This window comes from Lethenteron reissneri, chromosome 62, assembly GCF_015708825.2.
Source record: "Lethenteron reissneri isolate LAM-NWPU_2019-01 chromosome 62, ASM1570882v1, whole genome shotgun sequence".
Classification (NCBI taxonomy): Eukaryota; Metazoa; Chordata; class Hyperoartia; order Petromyzontiformes; family Petromyzontidae; genus Lethenteron; species Lethenteron reissneri.
In genome coordinates this window covers 491,607-514,359 of record NC_083840.1, presented here as the reverse complement: position 1 = coordinate 514,359, position 22,753 = coordinate 491,607, and the positions used below count along the sequence as shown (strand labels likewise).

At 51.8% G+C, this 22,753-nt stretch overlaps 1 protein-coding gene across 1 annotated transcript in view; it reads left to right on the top strand.

Annotated features, from left to right (window-relative positions):
* The first annotated feature begins 2,434 nt into the window (after positions 1–2,434).
* LOC133358568 (golgin subfamily A member 6-like protein 2) overlaps positions 2,435–22,753 on the top strand; it is a 74,408-nt gene continuing 54,089 nt past the window's right edge. Inside the window, exons 1-3 of the mRNA XM_061576938.1 lie at positions 2,435–2,500; positions 12,182–12,960; positions 14,358–14,484. Of these exons, the coding sequence (XP_061432922.1) occupies positions 12,188–12,960; positions 14,358–14,484 (900 nt within the window). The 5' untranslated portion in view covers positions 2,435–2,500; positions 12,182–12,187. The remainder of the gene's footprint in view (positions 2,501–12,181; positions 12,961–14,357; positions 14,485–22,753) is intronic.

Here is a 22,753-nt window from a genome sequence, read left to right as displayed (position 1 = left end):
CAGAAGCTGCTTGGGCATGCAGTGGGTTGGGCATGTGGGCTCCATGACCCAGCCAACGCAGCCTTTCCTGTGAAAAGAGCCCACCGATAGCACTGTGTTCAGATCTTTCAAGGATTTGTGAGCACCTCACACAATCCAGCTTGGTAAAACCCAGGCCAGCCTAAATGTTTATAATCGGCGAAGATGTTCCATTAGGGGGGTTCACGTTTCACAAGCATAGAGAAGGGAGGGCATGACTGTGGCCGAGAAGATCCGAAGCTTCGTGTGGAGCGACAGACCAGGCAGCTTCCACACAGCATTACGCAGTGATGCCCATTTGTGAGCGTTTAGACCTCGACTAGCTTTGTTTACATTCTGTTTTCTATATTGGCAGTGGAAATATCTCTCTTGCAAACTTCGTGACTTTTAATTATTTTTCAACTTATAAGTGAATTCGATTAACAGTTATTTCGGTTAACTGGAGTTTTCGTGGAACGGATTAAAAACGTTAACCGATGGACTACTGTAATAATAATTCACCTTTGCTCAAATTCAAGAAATCTGTATAACTGACAACTTCTATTAGTGCTCTTTGTTGCTGACCGCATGACATTTTGAGCCTCGATTATTATCCTTCGGCCGTGACTACCCGTGCGTCCTTACATCCAGGCAAACTTAGTTGTTCTAATGCAATATACGACAGTAGATCTTAACCTTGTTTGGCTACTGCTGTACCCCGTTTGTTGAATGTGGTTTCTACCGAGTAACACCCTTGCTTGACCCAACGTGCTTCTGAGAAATTAACGTAATGAATAAAGAACATACATTTTTTTTATTCCATTTTGTGAGGTTCTTCTTAAGTAACTGCAAGTGAATACAAAAAAAAAATCAACGGATGCTCGTGCGTAATGTGTTCACGCTCGCTGGTTACACTTGGAAAACCAACATTGTTTACGATCAATGAGTTTAGAAAGGTCTTGTATATCGTTCTAGGTTACCATATGGGTTTACATTTTAGGGGCCGTCTATAAATGACGTCACGCGATTTTTGACGATTTTTGACCCCACCCCCATCGTCACACGGCGTCACAAAAAGTCAGACCACCCTCCCCTCTCAAATATGACGTCACAAAGCTCTACCCCCCCCCCCCAAAAAAAAAACATGCTTCAAATCGCTTTACACTATTGTCATTGTAGTGCGTATTTAATGTGGCGCTGCACTCTGATGTTGTAGGAGCAGCAGCAGCAGCAGCAACTTCTGCAGCAGCAGTAACTGCAGCTCCCTTTGATGCTGTTAATCCTGCATAATGCACATGCATATGCAGTACTAATCACATTCCTGCATTTCCCATAAATATGCTAAATTCCTTTTGATATGCAAATTCCTTTGTCAATGCGCCAAGCTCGTGTGCTGTTTCATTCAGACTCTGTCGCCTCGACGGACCTGGTTTTCACCTGAGGACGGCTGCTTGCGTTGTGGCCGAAACGTCGTGAGAATTGTTTTATTATGTTTTATTTTTATTATTTTATTACTTCCCTTCTACGTGACTTTACCGAAAGAACCAAGAAGATGAATCCCTGCAGTCACGAAAGCTTTAAATCGAAATTTAAGTAGAATGTGTTGTCTATATTTATTTAAAGTTGCGCATTTTGATGTGACGTCACATTTCTCAACCCTCCCCCCCCCCATTCGTCACACATCGTCACAAATGTCTAAACCCCTCCCCCCTAGGTGCGTGACGTAATTTATGGACGGTCCCTTATAGCAGTTATTCTCTAAAGACAGATTAATACATGATTATTCATGTGACTATTCAATGATTATTCAATGACTCTCACACACGATATAATTTCACGCATTTACAAATCACCTCACGTACCCCCAGGGTCCCGCGTAAGCCCGGTTGAGAGCACCACCGGACTATACTTCGGTATAGAGTAGTATGATTATTGAAATAAAAAAATCGAGTTTTAACGGAAATCGCGATTATACGAATCGATTCATGGGAATCGCCGGGAGCGCTCGCGAGTTGCTTGAGGCGGCGATCACGGCAGGCCCGCCGCGTGACGTCACGGAGCAACAGCTGATCGCATTCCACACGTGGAGCCCCCAAGAGGAGACTGCGCGTCGGAGTCTCCACCTCCTGCACCTCCTCTCGGGATCGGTCTCTCGTCTCGGTGGGGGGCGGTCCCCTCCGCGCTCGCCCCCATCTCTCAGCCCCCCCCGCCGCCGCCGTGTGTGAGGGTCGCGTCTCTCGTGGCGGCTAGGAGAAGGTGAGAAGCGTCGAAGAGCCGCGTGGGCGCATTCTGATCGGGGTTGCTGCTGCTCGTGGTGGTGGTGACGGCGCAGTGGTCGCTGGTTGATGAGTGGCAGCGGCGGGCTATTTATATCTGGGAGGGGGGGACAGGGAGAGAGACAGGGCAGGCGGAGAGAGACAGCGTCGGGAAGAGGAGATTGGGGGGCACAGGAGAGAGACAGCGGAAGAGTGAACGCACAGTGGAGAACGCAGAGTGCGTGCGGGTCAGCATTGCACACTCCACACTCACTCACTGCAGCACTCGCACTCACACTCACTCACATTCACTCACACTCACTCACACTCACTGCAGCACTCACTCACATTCACTCACACTCACTCCAGCACTCACTCACTCCAGCACTCACTCCAGCACTCACACTCACTCACATTCACTCACACTCACCCCAGCACTCACACTCACTCACATTCACTCACACTCACTCCAGCACGCACACTCACACCTTACTCACATTCACTCACACTCACTCACTGCAGCACTCACACTCACTCACTGCAGCAATCACACTCACTCACATTCACTCACACTCACTCACTGCAGCACTCAAACTCACTCACATTCACTGCAGCACTCGCACTCACACTCACTCACATTCACTCACACTCACTCCAGCACTCACTCACTCCAGCACTCACACTCACTCACTGCAGCACTCGCACTCACACTCACTCACATTCACTCACACTCACTCCAGCACTCACTCACTCACATTCACTCACACTCACTCACTGCAGCACTCGCACTCACTCACATTCACTCACACTCACTCCAGCACTCACACTCACTCACATTCACTCACACTCACTCCAGCACTCACTCACTCCAGCACTCACTCACTGCAGCACTCGCACTCACACTCACTCACATTCACTCACACTCACTCCAGCACTCACTCACTCACATTCACTCACACTCACTCACTGCAGCACTCGCACTCACACTCACTCACATTCACTCACACTCACTCCAGCACTCACTCACTGCAGGACTCACTCACACTCACTCACATTCACTCACACTCACTCCAGCACGCACTCACTCACTCACTGCAGGACTCACTCACACTCACTCCAGCACTCACACTCACTCACTGCAGCACTCACACTCACTCACTGCAGGACTCACTCACACTCATTCACATTCACTCACATTCACTCACACTCACTCACATTCACTCACACTCACTCCAGCACTCACTCACTCACATTCACTCACACTCACTCACTGCAGCACTCGCACTCACACTCACTCACATTCACTCACACTCACTCCAGCACTCACTCACTGCAGGACTCACTCACACTCACTCACATTCACTCACACTCACTCCAGCACAAACTCACTCACTCACTGCAGGACTCACTCACACTCACTCCAGCACTCACACTCACTCACTGCAGCACTCACACTCACTCACTGCAGGACTCACTCACACTCACTCACATTCACTCACACTCACTCCAGCACTCACACTCACTCACTCCAGCACTCGCACTCACACTCACTCACATTCACTCACACTCACTCCAGCACTCACTCACTCCAGCACTCACACTCACTCACTGCAGCACTCGCACTCGCACTCACTCACATTCACTCACACTCACTCCAGCACTCACTCACTGCAGCACTCGCACTCACACTCACTCACATTCACTCACACTCACTCCAGCACTCACTCACTCCAGCACTCACACTCACTCACTGCAGCACTCGCACTCGCACTCACTCACATTCACTCACACTCACTCCAGCACTCACTCACTCCAGCACTCACACTCACTCACTGCAGCACTCGCACTCACACTCACTCACATTCACTCACACTCACTCCAGCACTCACTCACTCCAGCACTCACACTCACTCACTGCAGGACTCACTCACACTCACTCCAGCACTCTCACTCACTCTCCAGCACTCATTCACTGCAGTACTCACATTCACACTCATTAACACTCACTCAGTACTCACACTCGCTCACTCAATCTCCAGCACTCATTGAATGAATTACTCACAATCTCATTCCATAATTCACACTCATCTAAGTCTTCACACGAACTTACTGCAGTATTCATATACTCACTCTCCAGCACTCATTCACTCCCTCACATTCACGCCAGCACACTCTCAAACACAAAGATGCCATGTCTAGCCCGAACGGACCATTCGAGCAAGAGCTCTTAGCGAGCACTCTGTAACTTGCTGATCCGCCCTGCTCTCCATTCTGTGACAAGGGGCTCTGCGTAGCGCATCGCATTCCTCCTGCAGTAGGAATAAAGATTCTGATTCTGAAGGTCAGAACGGCACATGATGGCACCAGACCCGGCTGCCATTGTCTCTCAAGTGCTGAAGTTTACACACCGCGCCAGGAACTCGTTTGAGGTTGATTCGATCTAGGGGGAGGCCCAGGACTGGTACAGACAATCGTCACTGTTGTTGGCCGTGAGCGGGAATCGAACTCGGTTAGCCGGGTTCGTAGCGCAGCGTAGCGCAAACCGTTACAAAGATCTCCCCTATATAGCCTCAAGAGAGAGTACGCATGTGTGTTGAACTTATGTCGCACCGTACGTAGCCAACCTTGCTAATCGGAGGTGCGGGGGAAGGACAACAAACTGTTGAGGCAGATGCGGTTAGCCAGCGCCTACGAAGGCGGGCGCAACTTTCCAAACAACCGAAGCCATCACGAATCTCTCTCGATATGAGCCGATTTCACCATCGCTCCATTCTCCGCGACTAACGCAGCACTATCGGGTGCGCGTGGTTCCATTCCTCGCTTGTCACCGCTCCATTCTTATTCTCTCATCAACGCCCTCCTCCTCCCTCCCTCCCTCCTGGTGTCTGGATGTCGTTCCGTACGTACGTTTTCCCCCACACTTTGCTCACTCTTCGGTTGTCTGTTCCGTCTTGCCCTGTTGATGTTTACGTCTGCGATCCGCGATGAGGATCGGGGTCAATGAGTTACATCGATACAAAACACAACAAACGATATGAGAGCAAGATAGAGAAAAATGTAAGCAAGTCGCTCAAGTAAATCGTTATGAATAAAGTATAGACGTACAACTTGCACGAGTACGTACATTCATGCTGATTTGTCAACATTAAATGCCAGCATGGGCAAGGCAGCAAAACAACAACAAAGTCCCACACCGAGACAACAACAGTCCTAGACCACAGCAAGACAACACGGATATGTGATGAGTTACGCGCACGGATTGGACATGTTCCTCCTATGTCCTAAGGCAGGGGTGGGGAACCTTTTTTTCTGCCAAGGGCCATTTGGATATTTATAACATCATTCGCGGGCCATACAAAATTATCAACTTAAGAATTAGCCTGTTATATTTCGTCAAACATTTAATTAACTCGCCCCTAATGCAATGGCTGGAACTGCTTCTCTTTGGCGAGGCGTGTGATGTTAGCTGGTATTGATGATGTTGCTACTCGCAGCTGCTTTTCCAGGTTTGCTCCTAGATTTATTTAATTTCGAGTCCCGCCTGCGATTGCCTTGGCAGGGTCAGATCCAAATGATTTCGCGGGCCTCATACGGCCCGCGGGCCGGACGTTCCCCACCCCTGCCCTAAGGCAACCATCGGGTAAGCGAGCAAATGGGCAACTCGGAGAGCATGGGCCGGGGATGGCAAACGCGGCATCGATTATTTGTTTCCGATATCAGTGGGGTGGTGGTGGTGGCGGCTCTGGTGCACGTGGCAGCTGTGATCCAGCACTGTGGAGGCAGCAGCCGAGGGTTGATGGAGCACCACACAGATGGGGTGAATCTCCCATCCCGTGAGTGTTGAGTGGCCGTACCCTCTGGCTTGCCAGGAGAAGGCGGTGCAGCCAAGTGTGGACGAATCTCCATCTGTTCCATCTCCCTTCCCGTGGGCATTGAGGAGCCATACGCTGGCTCATCAGGAGAAGGCGGTGCTGTGCCGTCTATGTGGGAGTGTTTCCCCATCGCACGTTTTCTCCAGGTGCTCTAATTTCCAAAGACCAAGATCCCCCGTATAGCCTGAACAGACGGTTGGGGAAAGTGCTGTTAGCGAGCACCTTTGAAGGCCGGCATGGCACACGAGGGCGTGGGTGGCCAGCACCACGTTCGGCCCCCTTTGTCTCCCTCGTGAGGATGTTTATACATCGCACCTGGTACTAATTTGAGACTGAGTCGACCTAGAGTAGGCTCAGGGCAGGTTCAGATAATCGTCAGTGGTGTTGTCGACCTAGAGGAGGCCCAGGGCAGGTTCAGATAATCGTCAGTGGTGTTGGCCGTGAGCGGGAGTCGAACTCCATATGCCAGATTCGTTAGCGCACTAACCGCAACGCTACCGCTCCTTAATAGCTGCAGTTTCCATCGACATATAAACACATTATTTCGCCAATAATGCTGTCATATATAGAGCATCTCAGAGCTTGGGCAAATGTTGGTAGCACCAACTCCTCATCCCGTGGCTGCTGCTGCTTTCCCGCTCGTCTTTGGTTCCTCTAAAAAAATGTTCATGGAAGCTGATTCGTAAGTGCGGGTGATCGTAAGTCTAGGACTGCCTGTATCAATCACATAATTTTGTAAAATATACTTAATATTTTGGTGGAGTTTTGGTGGTACTGGAGTGGGGTGCACGTGGTAGTGACGGTGGAGTAGAGGGCACGTGATGGTGGAGTGGGGGACACATGGTGGTGAAGTTGGAGGCACGGTGGTGGTGGAGTGGGGTGGTGGAGATGTTGGAGTGGGGGGCACGTTGGTGGTGGAGTGGGGAGCACGTGGTGGTGGCGGTGGAGTTGGGGGCACGTTGGTGGTGGAGTGGGGGACTCATGGTGGTGGAGTGGGGGGCACGTGGTGGTGGCGGTGTTGTAGTGAAGGAGTCCGCAGCTGCCCTCCTCCCCCACAGCGTCGCGAGCTTGACTCGCTGAGCGAGACCGAGTCTATTTATAGAGCATGCCTCTCGATGTTTCTGGACCCCCCCCCCATCACCTACAGTGGACAAGGGGCCAGCGCCTCACTCAACGACGTGGGAGAGAGAATTCATACTCCTTGGTTATTTCGGTAAAGTCACGTAGTTCTTTCTACCTACGTAACTTTACCGAAAGAACCAAAGAGTATGGATTCCTGCAGTCACGAAAGCTTCAAATCAAGAGAGAGAATTCACTTAAGCGGCGATGCAGAGGAGGCGACACTTGCGCCACACAGCCAGAAGCCTGCAGGGCCTGTGTTCGATTACGGTTATCCACTCTTGCCTGTTACAACTTTGACAATAGTCCTGTTTATTTAGGCCTTTGGGCCTCTGTTCGCCACCGTGGGCACCACGGTAGTGAGATGTTAACTACCTCGCCTGCTATACAGGAGATCGTGGACTCGACCCCGATCCTGTCGCCTGCTGTATATTTGGAGTTTGTGGTGCCTCTCTCCCCATGATCGTGTGGATTTTTCTCCAGGTCCTGCGGTTTTTCCCTCCACATTTTAAATCAGAGTGCATTTAGAATATTTGGCTGCTATAAATTTCCACTTGATAAGCCACTTCGTTGAACTATTATTTGTTGCCAGGTCATACCTGGTAAAATAAAAAAAAGGATTATTTTAAATATCCCCCTTATATCCTTAAACAGACTGTTGGAGCAAGAGCTGTTAGAATCACTTATGAAGGCCAGAACCTTGCACAAAGGGGGTGGGTGGCCAGAACCACACCCCAGCCACCTTTGTCTCCATAGTGGGGATGTTTACACGTAGTCTCGAGGTACTAATTTGATGCTGAGTTGACCTAGGGGAGGCCCAAGAGCGGTTCAGATATTGGCCCTGAGCAGGAATCGAACTCGCGTAGCCAGGGTCATAGGTCGGCGTGCTAACCACTGCGCCACAGCTCCCTCAACACACGTGTAGTGATTGACTCGGAGACACTAAGAGTAGGAGGCACTCTGTTTATTAACATGGCCTGACAGTTAACACTTTGTAACTACGGTTCCCAGTCAGGACAGCTGGTAGACTGCCTGACTGGTGATGCCGAGACGGTGAAGACGGAGACGACGGTGAAGAATCTAGCAGCATGACGGGATCCCAATCCACACGACAGCCCCAAGGTCCCCCCTCCAGGGGCCCCTCTTATACTGTCAGCGTGGCCTGGCTCCGCCCCCGGCCACGCCCCCTTCTGGAACCTACTAGCGGGTTCTCCATGTGTCCCTTCAGCGACCCTTTCCCTAGATCCCTCTCTGGTCTATCACCTGGCCTGCTGTCAGTCAGGGCTGCTGTAAGCTGCAGATCCCCTTCCCCACCAGCAGCCAGCACTATGCTGCTACGTGACTGATTCCATGTCACTACATACGTATAAACCAAGAAAAAACATAGATAGTAATTATGTTTGCTGTACTCACAACGATGCACCAAAACCTCGCAAGCTGCCTCCACACTGCTGGATTCCAGGACAGCCACGTGCAGCAAAGCCAGAGTAACACATCACATTATTCAGCTTCTATAACATACACCTAGAGTTTGTTGAAACTAAAATGGCAATTAATTGCTAAGTTTAATGACAATCGAAGGATGTAATATTTAAAAAAAACGTGCTGCGTGGTGCTATGCTGGTAAGCTTGGAAGGCAGGTATTTTATTGCTGTATTTGTGTGATCGCGTAACGTCATTGTACAGGTTCGATATACACAGTCACTAACTTTTCATTGCATACCGTAACATTCATAACATTGCTTCGTGATAATTGTGTGGATAACCATCAGGGCTCCTGAGTTAATTTCACGTATCGCGAAGCCTGAGTTGGGCCTAATCAGTCGACTGAACATCTGTGAAAACTCATGGACGTCTGTTAAAAATAAATGTTTAGCTCATCGGATTTCTCCAGTAGAAATTTAATGTAGGAATTTGGGCGGGAGACGACTTGACGGGTAGCACACTTTTATTAACACCAACTTCACTAACACGTGTGATCCACTGCAGCCTACGCTACGCGGTTCCCCCGGCTACACACACACGGGCTCTCCCGCCCCGTAGCTTCTAGGGAACCCACCCCAACTGGGGTCTGGGTGCCGACCACTGGGTCCCACAGCCTCGCCCTTACAAGGACGTCAGGCCGCGGGTCCCACGGTCTCGCCTCTGAGCAGCACAGGGTCCCGGCCCTTACAAGGACAGCGGGACTAGGGGTCTGAGGGCCCTATCTCTTCCAACTCCGTCTTCGATCTTCACTGGTTAACAACTCCCCGAGCGCCCCCGCGCATCCCCCTTTATAGTCCTCCACTCCCGGGGAGACGGAGCCCATGCGGACCTCGATGTGAGCACCCACCCCAGTTGACCAATCACCACGCGCTGCCACACGATCCTTTTTCCCATCTTGTGTCAGCGCACACAACCACTCACCCCGCGCCGCCACATGATCCATCACTGTCAGCGCGCGTCACCACTATACCACGCGATGTAGCCACACCCGACGCGCTCACAAACGCTCCCCCCTTGTCAGCGCGTACCGCCACTACAGAAACAAAGATTCTGATTCTGAGAGCGTAGTTGAGCCTCTGTGCGTCAGGCCTATCTGGCGGAGCACGTCGCAGAGCCTGCGTCTGTCCTGGTGATGCACTGAATATAAAATAAAGCACAATGCACCCCTGATGTTACTTAAATGTTTTTAAAAATATAGCATGAGGATTTAATTATTATTATTTAAGGACTGCAAAAGCAGGGGAATCGCTTGTTTTTTTCAGAGGATACTGTCGTGGACTTTTAATGGACGCCTTGCGACCCGATTTCAAGGTTAATAAGAAATGAGGGCAAGGTTTCGACTTTTATCACGCTCGAATCACTTCGCTTTGTGACATTCGCCACGAATTGTGGCTGGACAAGGTCATAATCGCTTCTGCCAAGCCTGTTGAGATCCCCCAGACCGGATCATCACAGTGTTTGGTGTATTATTAGCCACCTTTGGTATATACAGTCTGGAATTCTTTTAACGCGATAGTAGTTGCGTTCCTGAAGAACACCGCGTTATGAAAAAATCGTGTTATAATATGAAATGTAAGGTAAAGCACAGTCCACGATAACACGTGAGATGCGTACGCAGGCTGAACCAAGACTACTGAGGCGCTGAGGTTAGCATCTAGAAGCATCCCGCCTTGTGTGATGCTACGCCGAGGCAACCGTACGACTGCTTATTCCTACTCGAGCGATATAATTTCGTTCGCTCGATCGCATTATATCCAATTCGCATCCGTATTATAAGAAACATTGTTACCGAATACATTCATCGCGTTATATCCAATTCGCGTTGTGAAGACACGCGGTGTTAAAGGAGAACAGACTCGATTGTGTAGAGGATTCTATGACAATAATTATGATTCAACGTGTTTAGCCAGGGAAGCCTCATCGATCTTGATTAGAAACTTTCGTGACTGCAGGAATCCATACTCTTTGGTTCTTTCGGTAAAGTCACGTAGGTATAAAATAAAATAAATCACGACGTTTCGGGCACAAGACAAGCGTCCATCATCAGAAGCCTCATCGAGTCTCAATTTTTTTACAGGAGAGGTCTTGCAGTTTTCGCAGTTGGGGGAGGGGGGGCGATGTTTCTGCTGCTTCATGATCCCAATTGAGTAATTTCCAGGAAGAAGCAGGGAAAAGTGTTGTGACCTGGATTAATGATGGCTTCTGATGGTTCTCTTCGGTGAATCGATGGCGTCGTCACGCAATAATGTGTGGTGCTTTTTCAATAAGTGTACCTGCTTGACAGCTCGTGTATGAACATCTGGAATAAGATAGAATTTAATTTGACCATGTCTCAGGGTTCAGCAGCAGTATATATTTATAATTTCACACATCATGGTGACTATGATTTCTTGCATTTTCATTCTGGCTTCCTTGATCTTGTCTTAGAGATGCTTCACAGTTTCAAGTGGAACATCGCACTATGTAATTGTTGCGAAATCTGGCTGTGAGAATTGCTCTCTAATTTTACAAGTGAGTGTGTGAGCGAGTGGTTGGGTGAATGGTTAAGTGAGTGGGTGAGTAAGTGGGTGAGAGTGTGTGATTGGGTAAGTGGTTAGGTGAGTGAAAGAGTGGTTGAGTGAGTGGTTTAGTGAATGGTTAAGTGAGTGGGTGTCAGAGTGAGAGTGTGAGTGAGTGCTTGAGTAAGTGAGAGGGTGAGTCAGTGGATGAGAGTGTGTGATTGGGTAAGTGGCTAGGTCGGTGAGAGAGTGTGAGTTAAGCATTGAGTGGGTGAGTGGGTAATTCAGTGGGTGAGAGTGTGTGGTTGGGTGGGTGAGAGAGTGGTTGAGTGCTTGAGGGAGTGAGTGTTAGAGTGAGTGTTACAGTGAGTGAGTGTTAAAGTGAGTGGGTGTTAGTGAGTGAGCCGAAGCAACAATCGGCGTGTTGTCGGTAAAACGCTTGTCACGCCGCCTGATAATTAAATTATTGTGGCTGTGTCGGGTGGTGGAGGGTTCTCGAGGAGACAGACCTCTTCAGATGATTCCGTAGCAGCCTAACCCGCAAATCAATTCCCAATAATATCGCAAGCATGCACTGACAATGTCTGCGGTCCCTACACGTGAAGTGCCCGAGTCTGAACTCTGTTTTCACGACACCTATATTTAGACACGTGTTTTTGTGTCTGCTCTCTGTGCACTCAAATCCTTCAATTTGAGCATTCAAAACATATGCTCCTCTGTGTTTCTCTCTGCTGTACCGTGTCTCTGCTTCTCCTTGTGCCTCTCTGCTGCTCCGAATCTCTCTGCTGCTTTGTCTCTCTCTGCCGCTCCGTGTCTCTCTCTCTTCCGCTCCGTGTCTCTCTCTGCCGCTCCGTGTCTCTCACTGCCGCCCCGCGTCTCTCACTGCCGCCCCTGCCGCTCTGCGTCTCTCACTGCCGCTCCGTGTCTCTCTCTGCCGCTCCGTGTCTCTCTCTAGGTGGCGATGGCCACAGAGGAGGGGGACGGGGAGATGACGCACGCAGACGAAAGGGTGGAGAGCACGGCGAGTCGAGCCGGAGTAGGTGAGCCTGCAGACAACAGGGAACGCCCTGGAGGAAGGGATGAGCGCCCTGGAGGAATGGAGGAGTGCCCTGGAGGAAGGGAGGAACGCCCTGGAGGAAGGGAGGAACGCCCTGGAGGAAGAGAGGAGCGCGCCAGAGGAAGGGAGGAACGCCCTGGAGGAAGGGAGGAACGCCTTGGAGGAAAGGATGAACGCCCTGGAGGAAGGGATGAGCCCCCTGGAGGAATGGAGGAACGCCCTGGAGGAAGGGAGGAACGCCCTGGAGGAAGGGAGGAGCGCACCAGAGGAAGGGAGGAAAGCCCTGGAGGAATGGAGGAGCGCCCTGGAGGAAGGGTGGAACGCCCTGCAGGAACGGATGAGCGCGCAAGAGGAAGGGTGGAGAGCCCTGGAGGCAGGGAGGAGCGCCCTGGAGGAAGGGAGAAACTCCTTGGAGGAAGGGATGAACGCCCTGGAGGAAGGGATGAGCGCCCTGGAGGAAGGGAGGAACGCCCTGGAGGAAGGGAGGAGCGCCCTGGAGGAAGGGAGAAACTCCTTGGAGGAAGGGAGGAGCGCCCTGGAGGAAGGGAGAAACTCCTTGGAGGAAGGGAGGAACGTCCTGGAGGAAGGGTGGAGCGTGCGGACAGCAGCCAGGCAGATGACAAGTCGGACGTGCTCTCTGTGCAATCTCGCTACCTCCGCAGTGGCTCCTTCAGCCGGTGAGACACCGAGACACAGCTCACAGAGACAATGAGCTGAGACAGAAACAATTATACACTCGGGAACAGACACTGAGATGCAGGGACACAGCACACAGAGACACTGATATACTAAGACACAGACCCTGAGACATACACAGTCACTGAATCTTCTTTCATATGGCTGGTGTAGATGCAGAGCAGTCACTACAATTTCACATTCAGGTGGTCAAGCCAGTCAGGAGTAGCGGAGTGTATCACCGCAATCAGGCACTGCGTCGTTATACGTTGTACGGTCTGTTCTTGGTGCCCAGAGTCGCACACTGGAGAGTTTTTAAGGTTACATTTGATCCTCATGGCGGTACCCTCTGTACCAAATATAGAAAAAATGGCCGAGGCAATTCAATATTTTATTTCTGGGACACGATTTTTTTCCAGGGGTATTCTTCACTCCGGGACTGGGGTACCAATCAATCCGAAACCGGTGCTACTCTGCCAACCATTAGCATAAGAAATCCGTTATCGAAAAATCCAACATTGAATAGTGCATCGTGTACAGCTCGCCGACATGAGTCGATTGCCGCATCGCCGACCATCAACAGACTAAAAATTACTGCATCACGGAAATTATGCGAGAGCCGGAGTACTATGGAACCCCGGGGTACCGCCATAAGGTTCATTTGTGCATCATCAGGTATCCACATCTGATATGGTTTGTGCAGTGGATGCGGTTTTGGGTGGAGCATGAGCTTTGTGGAAGATCAGACCTAGGGATCTTCATCATTGGGTCCTCCACAACAAGGTGGTGTTTGTTTGTGAATTCTTTTGAACTCCATTCAGCTCTCCAAGCTTCATTGCGGTTGAACTCGCATCGTTAAAGGTTAAGCGCATGAGTCCAAAAAGGCTTACGTGAAGTGGTGATGAGGAGCGTGATTGAGGTCCTGATGAATGGGAAGGTGACTGGTATGGAGGGCATCCAAGACGTGGGTTTCTTGGAGCGTCAGGATATTGATGTTGCGGGCGTTCATTCAGTTCGCGAGCTACGCGGAATTCGCCCGGGAGAGTCCCTCAATATTCAGTTGGAGGATCCTTGTCCCAGCATCTATCTGGCGCTTTGTTTTGCCCTGAACAAGGCCTTTGGTGTGGCTTGTGCTGTTGCTCCCGATGATCGATGTTCAGTCGCCGCGTTGATGCCGTTCGTCTTGATTTATCACTCAACAAAGTGGGCCGCGTGAAGGGTTGCCATCTCTCGTCACTGAATGAGACGCAGGGAATGAGACACAGGGAATGAGACGGGGAATGAGACACCGGGAATGAGAGACAGGGACACTGCAAGAGACGCAGAGACACAGCACGTATACTCACACGTGACTGGTACGAGGTCTGTGCGATCTCTCCCCTGCACTCCCTCCCCGCAGGTTCTCCGTGTCCTATGACACAGACACAGAGAGCATCCACATGGAGCCCATACACCTCTCCTCGAGCCTGGCCGCAGCGCAGATCATCAAGGAGGGTAACGAGCGCGGACACGCCCTCATCTACCTTGTAGCTCCGTGTGTGTGTGTATCACTCATCTACTCTGTAGCTCCGTGTGTGTGTCACTCATCTACCCTGTCGCTCCATGTGTGTGTCACTCATCTACCCTGTCGCTCCGTGTGTGTGTGTGTGTCACTCATTTACCCTGTCGCTACGTGTGTGTGTCACTCATCTACCCTGTCGCTCCGTGTGTGTGTGTGTGTCACTCATCTACCCTGTCGCTACGTGTGTGTCACTCATCTACCCTGTCGCTCCGTGTGTGTGTCACTCATCTACACTGTCGCTCCGTGTGTGTGTGTCACTCATCTAGCCTGTCGCTCCGTGTGCGTGTCACTCATCTACCCTGTCGCTCCGTGTGTGCGTGTCACTCATCTACTCTGTCGCTCCGTGTGTGTGTGGATCACTCATCTACCGTGTCGCTCCGTGTGTGTGTGTGTCACTCATCTACCCTGTCGCTCCGTGTGTGTGTGTCACTCATCTACCCTGTCGCTCCGTGTGTGTGTGTCACTCATCTACCCTGTCGCTCCGTGTGTCACTCATCTACACTGTCGCTCCGTGTGTGTGTGTCACTCATCTACCCTGTCGCTCCGTGTGTGTGTATCACTCATCTACACTGTCGCACCGTGTGTGTGTGTCACTCATCTACCCTGTCGCTCCGTGTGTGTGTGTCACTCATCTACCCTGTCGCTCCGTGTGTGTGTGTCACTCATCTACCCTGTCGCTCCGTGTGTGTGTGTGTCACTCATCTACCCTGTCGCTCCGTGTGTGTGTGTCACTCATCTACCCTGTCGCTCCGTGTGTGTGTGTCACTCATCTACCCTGTCGCTCCGTGTGTGTGTGTCACTCATCTACCCTGTCGCTCCGTGTGTGTGTGTGTCACTCATCTACCCTGTCGCTCCGTGTGTGTGTGTCACTCATCTACCCTGTCACTCCGTGTGTGTGTGTGTGTCACTCATCTACCCTGTCGCTCCGTGTGTGTGTGTCACTCATCTACCCTGTCGCTCCGTGTGTGTGTGTCACTCATCTACCCTGTCGCTCCATGTGTGTGTGTGTCACTCATCTACCCTGTCGCTCCGTGTGTGTGTGTCACTCATCTACCCTGTCGCTCCGTGTGTGTGTGGATCACTCATCTACCCTGTCGCTCCGTGTGTGTGTGTCACTCATCTACCCTGTCGCTCCGTGTGTGTGTGGATCACTCATCTACCCTGTCGCTCCGTGTGTGTGTGTCACTCATCTACCCTGTCGCTCCGTGTGTGTGTGTCTCATCTACACTGTCGCTCCGTGTGTGTGTGTCTCATCTACACTGTCGCTCCGTGTGTGTGTGTCACTCATCTACCCTGTCGCTCCGTGTGTGTGTCACTCATCTACCCTGTCGCTCCGTGTGTGTGTGTGTGTCACTCATCTACCCTGTCGCTACGTGTGTGTGTGTCACTCATCTACCCTGTCGCTCCGTGTGTGTGTGTATCACTCATCTACCCTGTCGCTCCGTGTGTGTGTGTCACTCATCTACCCTGTCGCTCTGTGTGTGTGTCACTCATCTACCCTGTCGCTCCGTGTGTGTGTATCACTCATCTACCCTGTCACTACGTGTGTGTGTCACTCATCTACCCTGTCGCTCCGTGTGTGTGTGTCACTCATCTACCCTGTCGCTACGTGTGTGTGTCACTCATCTACCCTGTCGCTCCACGTGTGTGCGTGTCACTCATCTACCCTGTCGCTACGTGTGTGTGTGTCACTCATCTACGCTGTCGCTACGTGTGCGTGTCACTCATCTACCCTGTCGCTACGTGTGTGTGTGTCACTCATCTACCCTGTCACTCCGTGTGTGTGTGTCACTCATCTACCCTGTCGCTACGTGTGTGTCACTCATCTATGCTGTCGCTCCGTGTGTGTGTCACTCATCTGCCCTGTCGCTACGTGTGTGTGTGTCACTCATCTACCCTGTCACTCCGTGTGTGTGTGTGTGTCACTCATCTACCCTGTCGCTACGTGTGCGTGTCACTCATCTACCCTGTCGCTCCATGTGTGTGTGTCACTCATCTACCCTGTCGCTACGTGTGCGTGTCACTCATCTACCCTGTCGCTACGTGTGTGTGTCACTCATCTACCCTGTCACTCCGTGTGTGTGTGTCACTCATCTACCCTGTCGCTCCGTGTGTGTGTCACTCATCTACCCTGTCGCTACGTGTGTGTGTGTCACTCATCTACCCTGTCACTCCGTGTGTGTGTGTGTGTGTCACTCATCTACGCTGTCGCTCCGTGTGTGTGTGTGTCACTCATCTACGCTGTCGCTCCGTGTGTGTGTGTGTGTCACTCATCTACGCTGTTGCTACGTGTGTGTGTCACTCATCTACCCTTTTGCTCCATGTGTGTGTGTGTCACTCATCTACCCTGTCACTACGTGTGTGTATCACTCATCTACCCTTTTGCTCCGTGTGTGCGTGTCACTCATCTACCCTTTTGCTCCATGTGTGTGTGTATCACTCATCTACCCTGTCGCTACGTGTGTTTGTCACTCATCTACCCTGTCACTCCGTGTGTGTGTGTCACTCATCTACCCTGTCGCTACGTGTGTGTGTGTATCACTCATCTACCCTTTTGCTCCGTGTGTGCGTGTCACTCATCTACCCTTTTGCTCCATGTGTGTGTGTCACTCATCTACCCTGTCGCTCCGTGTGTGTGTATCACTCATCTACCCTGTCGCTACGTGTGTGTCACTCATCTACCCTGTCACTCCGTGTGTGTGTGTCACTCATCTACCCTGTCGCTCCGTGTGTGTGTGTCACTCATCTACCCTGTCGCTCCGTGTGTGTGTCACTCATCTACCCTGTCGCTCCGTGTGTGTGTCACTCATCTACCCTGTCGCTCTGTGTGTGTGTCACTCATCTACCCTGTCGCTCCGTGTGTGTGTCACTCATCTACCCTGTCGCTCTGTGTGTGTCACTCATCTACCCTGCCGCTCCGTGTGTGTGTCACTCATTTACCCTGTCGCTCCGTGTGTGTGTGTATCACTCATCTACCCTGTCGCTCCGTGTGTGTGTGTCACTCATCTAGCCTGTCGCTCCGTGTGTGTGTGTCACTCATCTACCCTGTCGCTCCGTGTGTGTGTGTCACTCATCTAGCCTGTCGCTACGTGTGTGTGTATCACTCATCTACCCTGTCGCTCCGTGTGTGTGGATCACTCATCTACCCTGTCGCTCCGTGTGTGTGTGTCACTCATCTACCCTGTCGCTCCGTGTGTGTGTGTCACTCATCTACCCTGTCGCTCCATGTGTGTGTGTGTCACTCATCTACCCTGTCGCTCCGTGTGTGTGTGTATCACTCATCTACCCTGTCGCTACGTGTGTGTCACTCATCTACCCTGTCGCTCCGTGTGTGTGTGTCACTCATCTACCCTGTCGCTCCGTGTGCGTGTGTTACTCATCTACCCTGTCGCTCCGTGTGTTTGTGTGTATCACTCATCTACCCTGTCGCTACGTGTGTGTGTTTCACTCATCTACCCTGTCGCTACGTGTGTGTGTGTGTCACTCATCTACCCTGTCGCTACGTGTGTGTGTCACTCATCTACCCTGTCGCTACGTGTGTGTGTGTCACTCATCTACCCTGTCGCTCCATGTGTGTGTGTCACTCATCTACCCTGTTGCTATGTGTGTGTGTGTCACTCATCTACACTGTCGTTCCGTGTGTGTGTCACTCATCTACCCTGTCGCTCCGTGTGTGTGTCACTCATTTACCCTGTCGCTCTGTGTGTGTGTGTCACTCATCTACCCTGCCGCTCCGTGTGTGTGTCACTCATCTACCCTGTCGCTCCATGTGTGTGTGTGTCACTCATCTACGCTCTCGCTCTGTGTGTGTGTGTCACTCATCTACCCTGTCGCTCCGTGTATGTGTGTGTATCACTCATCTACCCTGTCGCTACGTGTGTGTGTGTCACTCATCTACCCTGTCACTCCGAGTGTGTGTGTCACTCATCTACCCTGTCGCTCCGTGTGTTTGTGTGTCACTCATCTACCCTGTCGCTCCGTGTGTGTGTGTATCACTCATCTACCCTGTCGCTACGTGTGTGTCACTCATCTACCCTGTTGCTGCGTGTGTGTGTGTCACTCATCTACCCTGTCGCTCCGTGTGCGTGTGTCACTCATCTACCCTGTCACTCCGTGTGTGTGTGTGTGTATCACTCATCTACCCTGTCGCTACGTGTGTGTGTCACTCATCTACCCTGTCGCTACGTGTGTGTGTCACTCATCTACCCTGTCGCTACATGTGTGTGTGTCACTCATCTACCCTGTCGCTCCGTGTGCGTGTGTCACTCATCTACCCTGTCGCTCCGTGTGTGTGTGTGTATCACTCATCTACCCTGTCGCTACGTGTGTGTGTCACTCATCTACCCTGTCGCTACGTGTGTGTGTGTCACTCATCTACCCTGTCGCTCCATGTGTGTGTGTCACTCATCTACCCTGTTGCTATGTGTGTGTGTAACTCATCTACCCTGTCGCTCCGTGTGTGTGTTTGTGTATCACTCATCTACCCTGTCGCTACGTGTGTGTGTCACTCATCTACCCTGTCGCTACGTGTGTGTGTGTCACTCATCTACCCTGTCGCTCCGTGTGTGTGTGTATCACTCATCTACCCTGTCGCTGCGTGTGTGTGTGTCACTCATCTACCCTGTCGCTACGTGTGTGTGGATCACTCATCTACCTTGTCGCTCCGTGTGTGTGTGTGTGTGTATCACTCATCTACCCTGTCGCTACGTGTGCGTGTCACTCATCTACCCTGTCGCTCCGTGTGTGTGTGTCACTCATCTACCCTGTCGCTACGTGTGTGTGTCACTCATCTACCCTGTCGCTCCACGTGTGTGCGTGTCACTCATCTACCCTGTCGCTACGTGTGTGTGTGTGTCACTCATCTACGCTGTCGCTACGTGTGCGTGTCACTCATCTACCCTGTCGCTACGTGTGTGTGTGTCACTCATCTACCCTGTCGCTACGTGTGTGTCACTCATCTACCCTGTCGCTCCGTGTGTGTGTCACTCATCTACACTGTCGCTTCGTGTGTGTGTGTCACTCATCTAGCCTGTCGCTCCGTGTGCGTGTCACTCATCTACCCTGTCGCTCCGTGTGTGCGTGTCACTCATCTACTCTGTCGCTCCGTGTGTGTGTGGATCACTCATCTACCGTGTCGCTCCGTGTGTGTGTGTGTCACTCATCTACCCTGTCGCTCCGTGTGTGTGTGTCACTCATCTACCCTGTCGCTCCGTGTGTGTGTGTCACTCATCTACCCTGTCGCTCCGTGTGTGTCACTCATCTACACTGTCGCTCCGTGTGTGTGTGTCACTCATCTACCCTGTCGCTCCGTGTGTGTATCACTCATCTACACTGTCGCACCGTGTGTGTGTGTCACTCATCTACCCTGTCGCTCCGTGTGTGTGTGTCACTCATCTACCCTGTCGCTCCGTGTGTGTGTGTCACTCATCTACCCTGTCGCTCCGTGTGTGTGTGTCACTCATCTACCCTGTCGCTCCGTGTGTGTGTGTGTCACTCATCTACCCTGTCGCTCCGTGTGTGTGTGTCACTCATCTACCCTGTCGCTCCGTGTGTGTGTGTCACTCATCTACCCTGTCGCTCCGTGTGTGTGTGTCACTCATCTACCCTGTCGCTCCGTGTGTGTGTGTGTCACTCATCTACCCTGTCGCTCCGTGTGTGTGTGTCACTCATCTACCCTGTCACTCCGTGTGTGTGTGTGTCACTCATCTACCCTGTCGCTCCGTGTGTGTGTGTCACTCATCTACCCTGTCGCTCCGTGTGTGTGTGTCACTCATCTACCCTGTCGCTCCATGTGTGTGTGTGTCACTCATCTACCCTGTCGCTCCGTGTGTGTGTGTCACTCATCTACCCTGTCGCTCCGTGTGTGTGTGGATCACTCATCTACCCTGTCGCTCCGTCTGTGTGTGTCACTCATCTACCCTGTCGCTCCGTGTGTGTGTGGATCACTCATCTACCCTGTCGCTCCGTGTGTGTGTGTCACTCATCTACCCTGTCGCTCCGTGTGTGTGTGTCTCATCTACACTGTCGCTCCGTGTGTGTGTGTCACTCATCTACCCTGTCGCTCCGTGTGTGTCACTCATCTACCCTGTCGCTCCGTGTGTGTGTGTGTGTATCACTCATCTACCCTGTCGCTACGTGTGTGTGTCACTCATCTACCCTGTCGCTACGTGTGTGTGTGTCACTCATCTACCCTGTCGCTCCGTGTGTGTGTGTATCACTCATCTACCCTGTCGCTCCGTGTGTGTGTGTCACTCATCTACCCTGTCGCTCTGTGTGTGTGTCACTCATCTACCCTGTCGCTCCGTGTGTGTGTATCACTCATCTACCCTGTCACTACGTGTGTGTGTCACTCATCTACCCTGTCGCTCCGTGTGTGTGTGTCACTCATCTACCCTGTCGCTACGTGTGTGTGTCACTCATCTACCCTGTCGCTCCACGTGTGTGCGTGTCACTCATCTACCCAGTCGCTACGTGTGTGTGTGTCACTCATCTACGCTGTCGCTACGTGTGCGTGTCACTCATCTACCCTGTCACTAGGTGTGTGTGTGTCACTCATCTACCCTGTCACTCCGTGTGTGTGTCACTCATCTGCCCTGTCGCTACGTGTGTGTGTGTCACTCATCTACCCTGTCACTCCGTGTGTGTGTGTGTCACTCATCTACCCTGTCGCTACGTGTGCGTGTCACTCATCTACCCTGTCGCTCCATGTGTGTGTGTCACTCATCTACCCTGTCGCTACGTGTGCGTGTCACTCATCTACCCTGTCGCTACGTGTGTGTGTGTCACTCATCTACCCTGTCACTCCGTGTGTGTGTGTCACTCATCTACCCTCTCGCTCCGTGTGTGTGTCACTCATCTACCCTGTCGCTACGTGTGTGTGTGTCACTCATCTACCCTGTCACTCCGTGTGTGTGTGTGTGTCACTCATCTACGCTGTCGCTCCGTGTGTGTGTGTGTCACTCATCTACGCTGTCGCTCCGTGTGTGTGTGTCACTCATCTACGCTGTTGCTACGTGTGTGTGTCACTCATCTACCCTTTTGCTCCATGTGTGTGTGTGTCACTCATCTACCCTGTCACTACGTGTGTGTATCACTCATCTACCCTTTTGCTCCGTGTGTGCGTGTCACTCATCTACCCTTTTGCTCCATGTGTGTGTGTATCACTCATCTACCCTGTCGCTACGTGTGTTTGTCACTCATCTACCCTGTCACTCCGTGTGTGTGTGTCACTCATCTACCCTGTCGCTACGTGTGTGTGTGTATCACTCATCTACCCTTTTGCTCCGTGTGTGCGTGTCACTCATCTACCCTTTTGCTCCATGTGTGTGTGTCACTCATCTACCCTGTCGCTCCGTGTGTGTGTATCACTCATCTACCCTGTCGCTACGTGTGTGTCACTCATCTACCCTGTCACTCCGTGTGTGTGTGTCACTCATCTACCCTGTCGCTCCGTGTGTGTGTGTCACTCATCTACCCTGTCGCTCCGTGTGTGTGTCACTCATCTACCCTGTCGCTCCGTGTGTGTGTCACTCATCTACCCTGTCGCTCTGTGTGTGTGTCACTCATCTACCCTGTCGCTCCGTGTGTGTGTGTCACTCATCTACCCTGTCGCTCTGTGTGTGTCACTCATCTACCCTGCCGCTCCGTGTGTGTGTCACTCATTTACCCTGTCGCTCCGTGTGTGTGTGTATCACTCATCTACCCTGTCGCTCCGTGTGTGTGTGTCACTCATCTAGCCTGTCGCTCCGTGTGTGTGTGTCACTCATCTACCCTGTCGCTCCGTGTGTGTGTGTCACTCATCTAGCCTGTCGCTACGTGTGTGTGTATCACTCATCTAGCCTGTCGCTCCGTGTGTGTGGATCACTCATCTACCCTGTCGCTCCGTGTGTGTGTGTCACTCATCTACCCTGTCGCTCCGTGTGTGTGTCACTCATCTACCCTGTCGCTCCTGTGTGTGTGTCACTCATCTACCCTGTCGCTCCGTGTGTGTGTGTATCACTCATCTACCCTGTCGCTACGTGTGTGTCACTCATCTACCCTGTCGCTCCGTGTGTGTGTCACTCATCTACCCTGTCGCTCCGTGTGGTGTTACTCATCTACCTGTCGCTCCGTGTGTTTGTATCACTCATCTACCCTGTCGCTACGTGTGTGTGTTTCACTCATCTACCCTGTCGCTACGTGTGTGGTGTGTCACTCATCTACCCTGTCGCTACGTGTGTGTGTCACTCATCTAC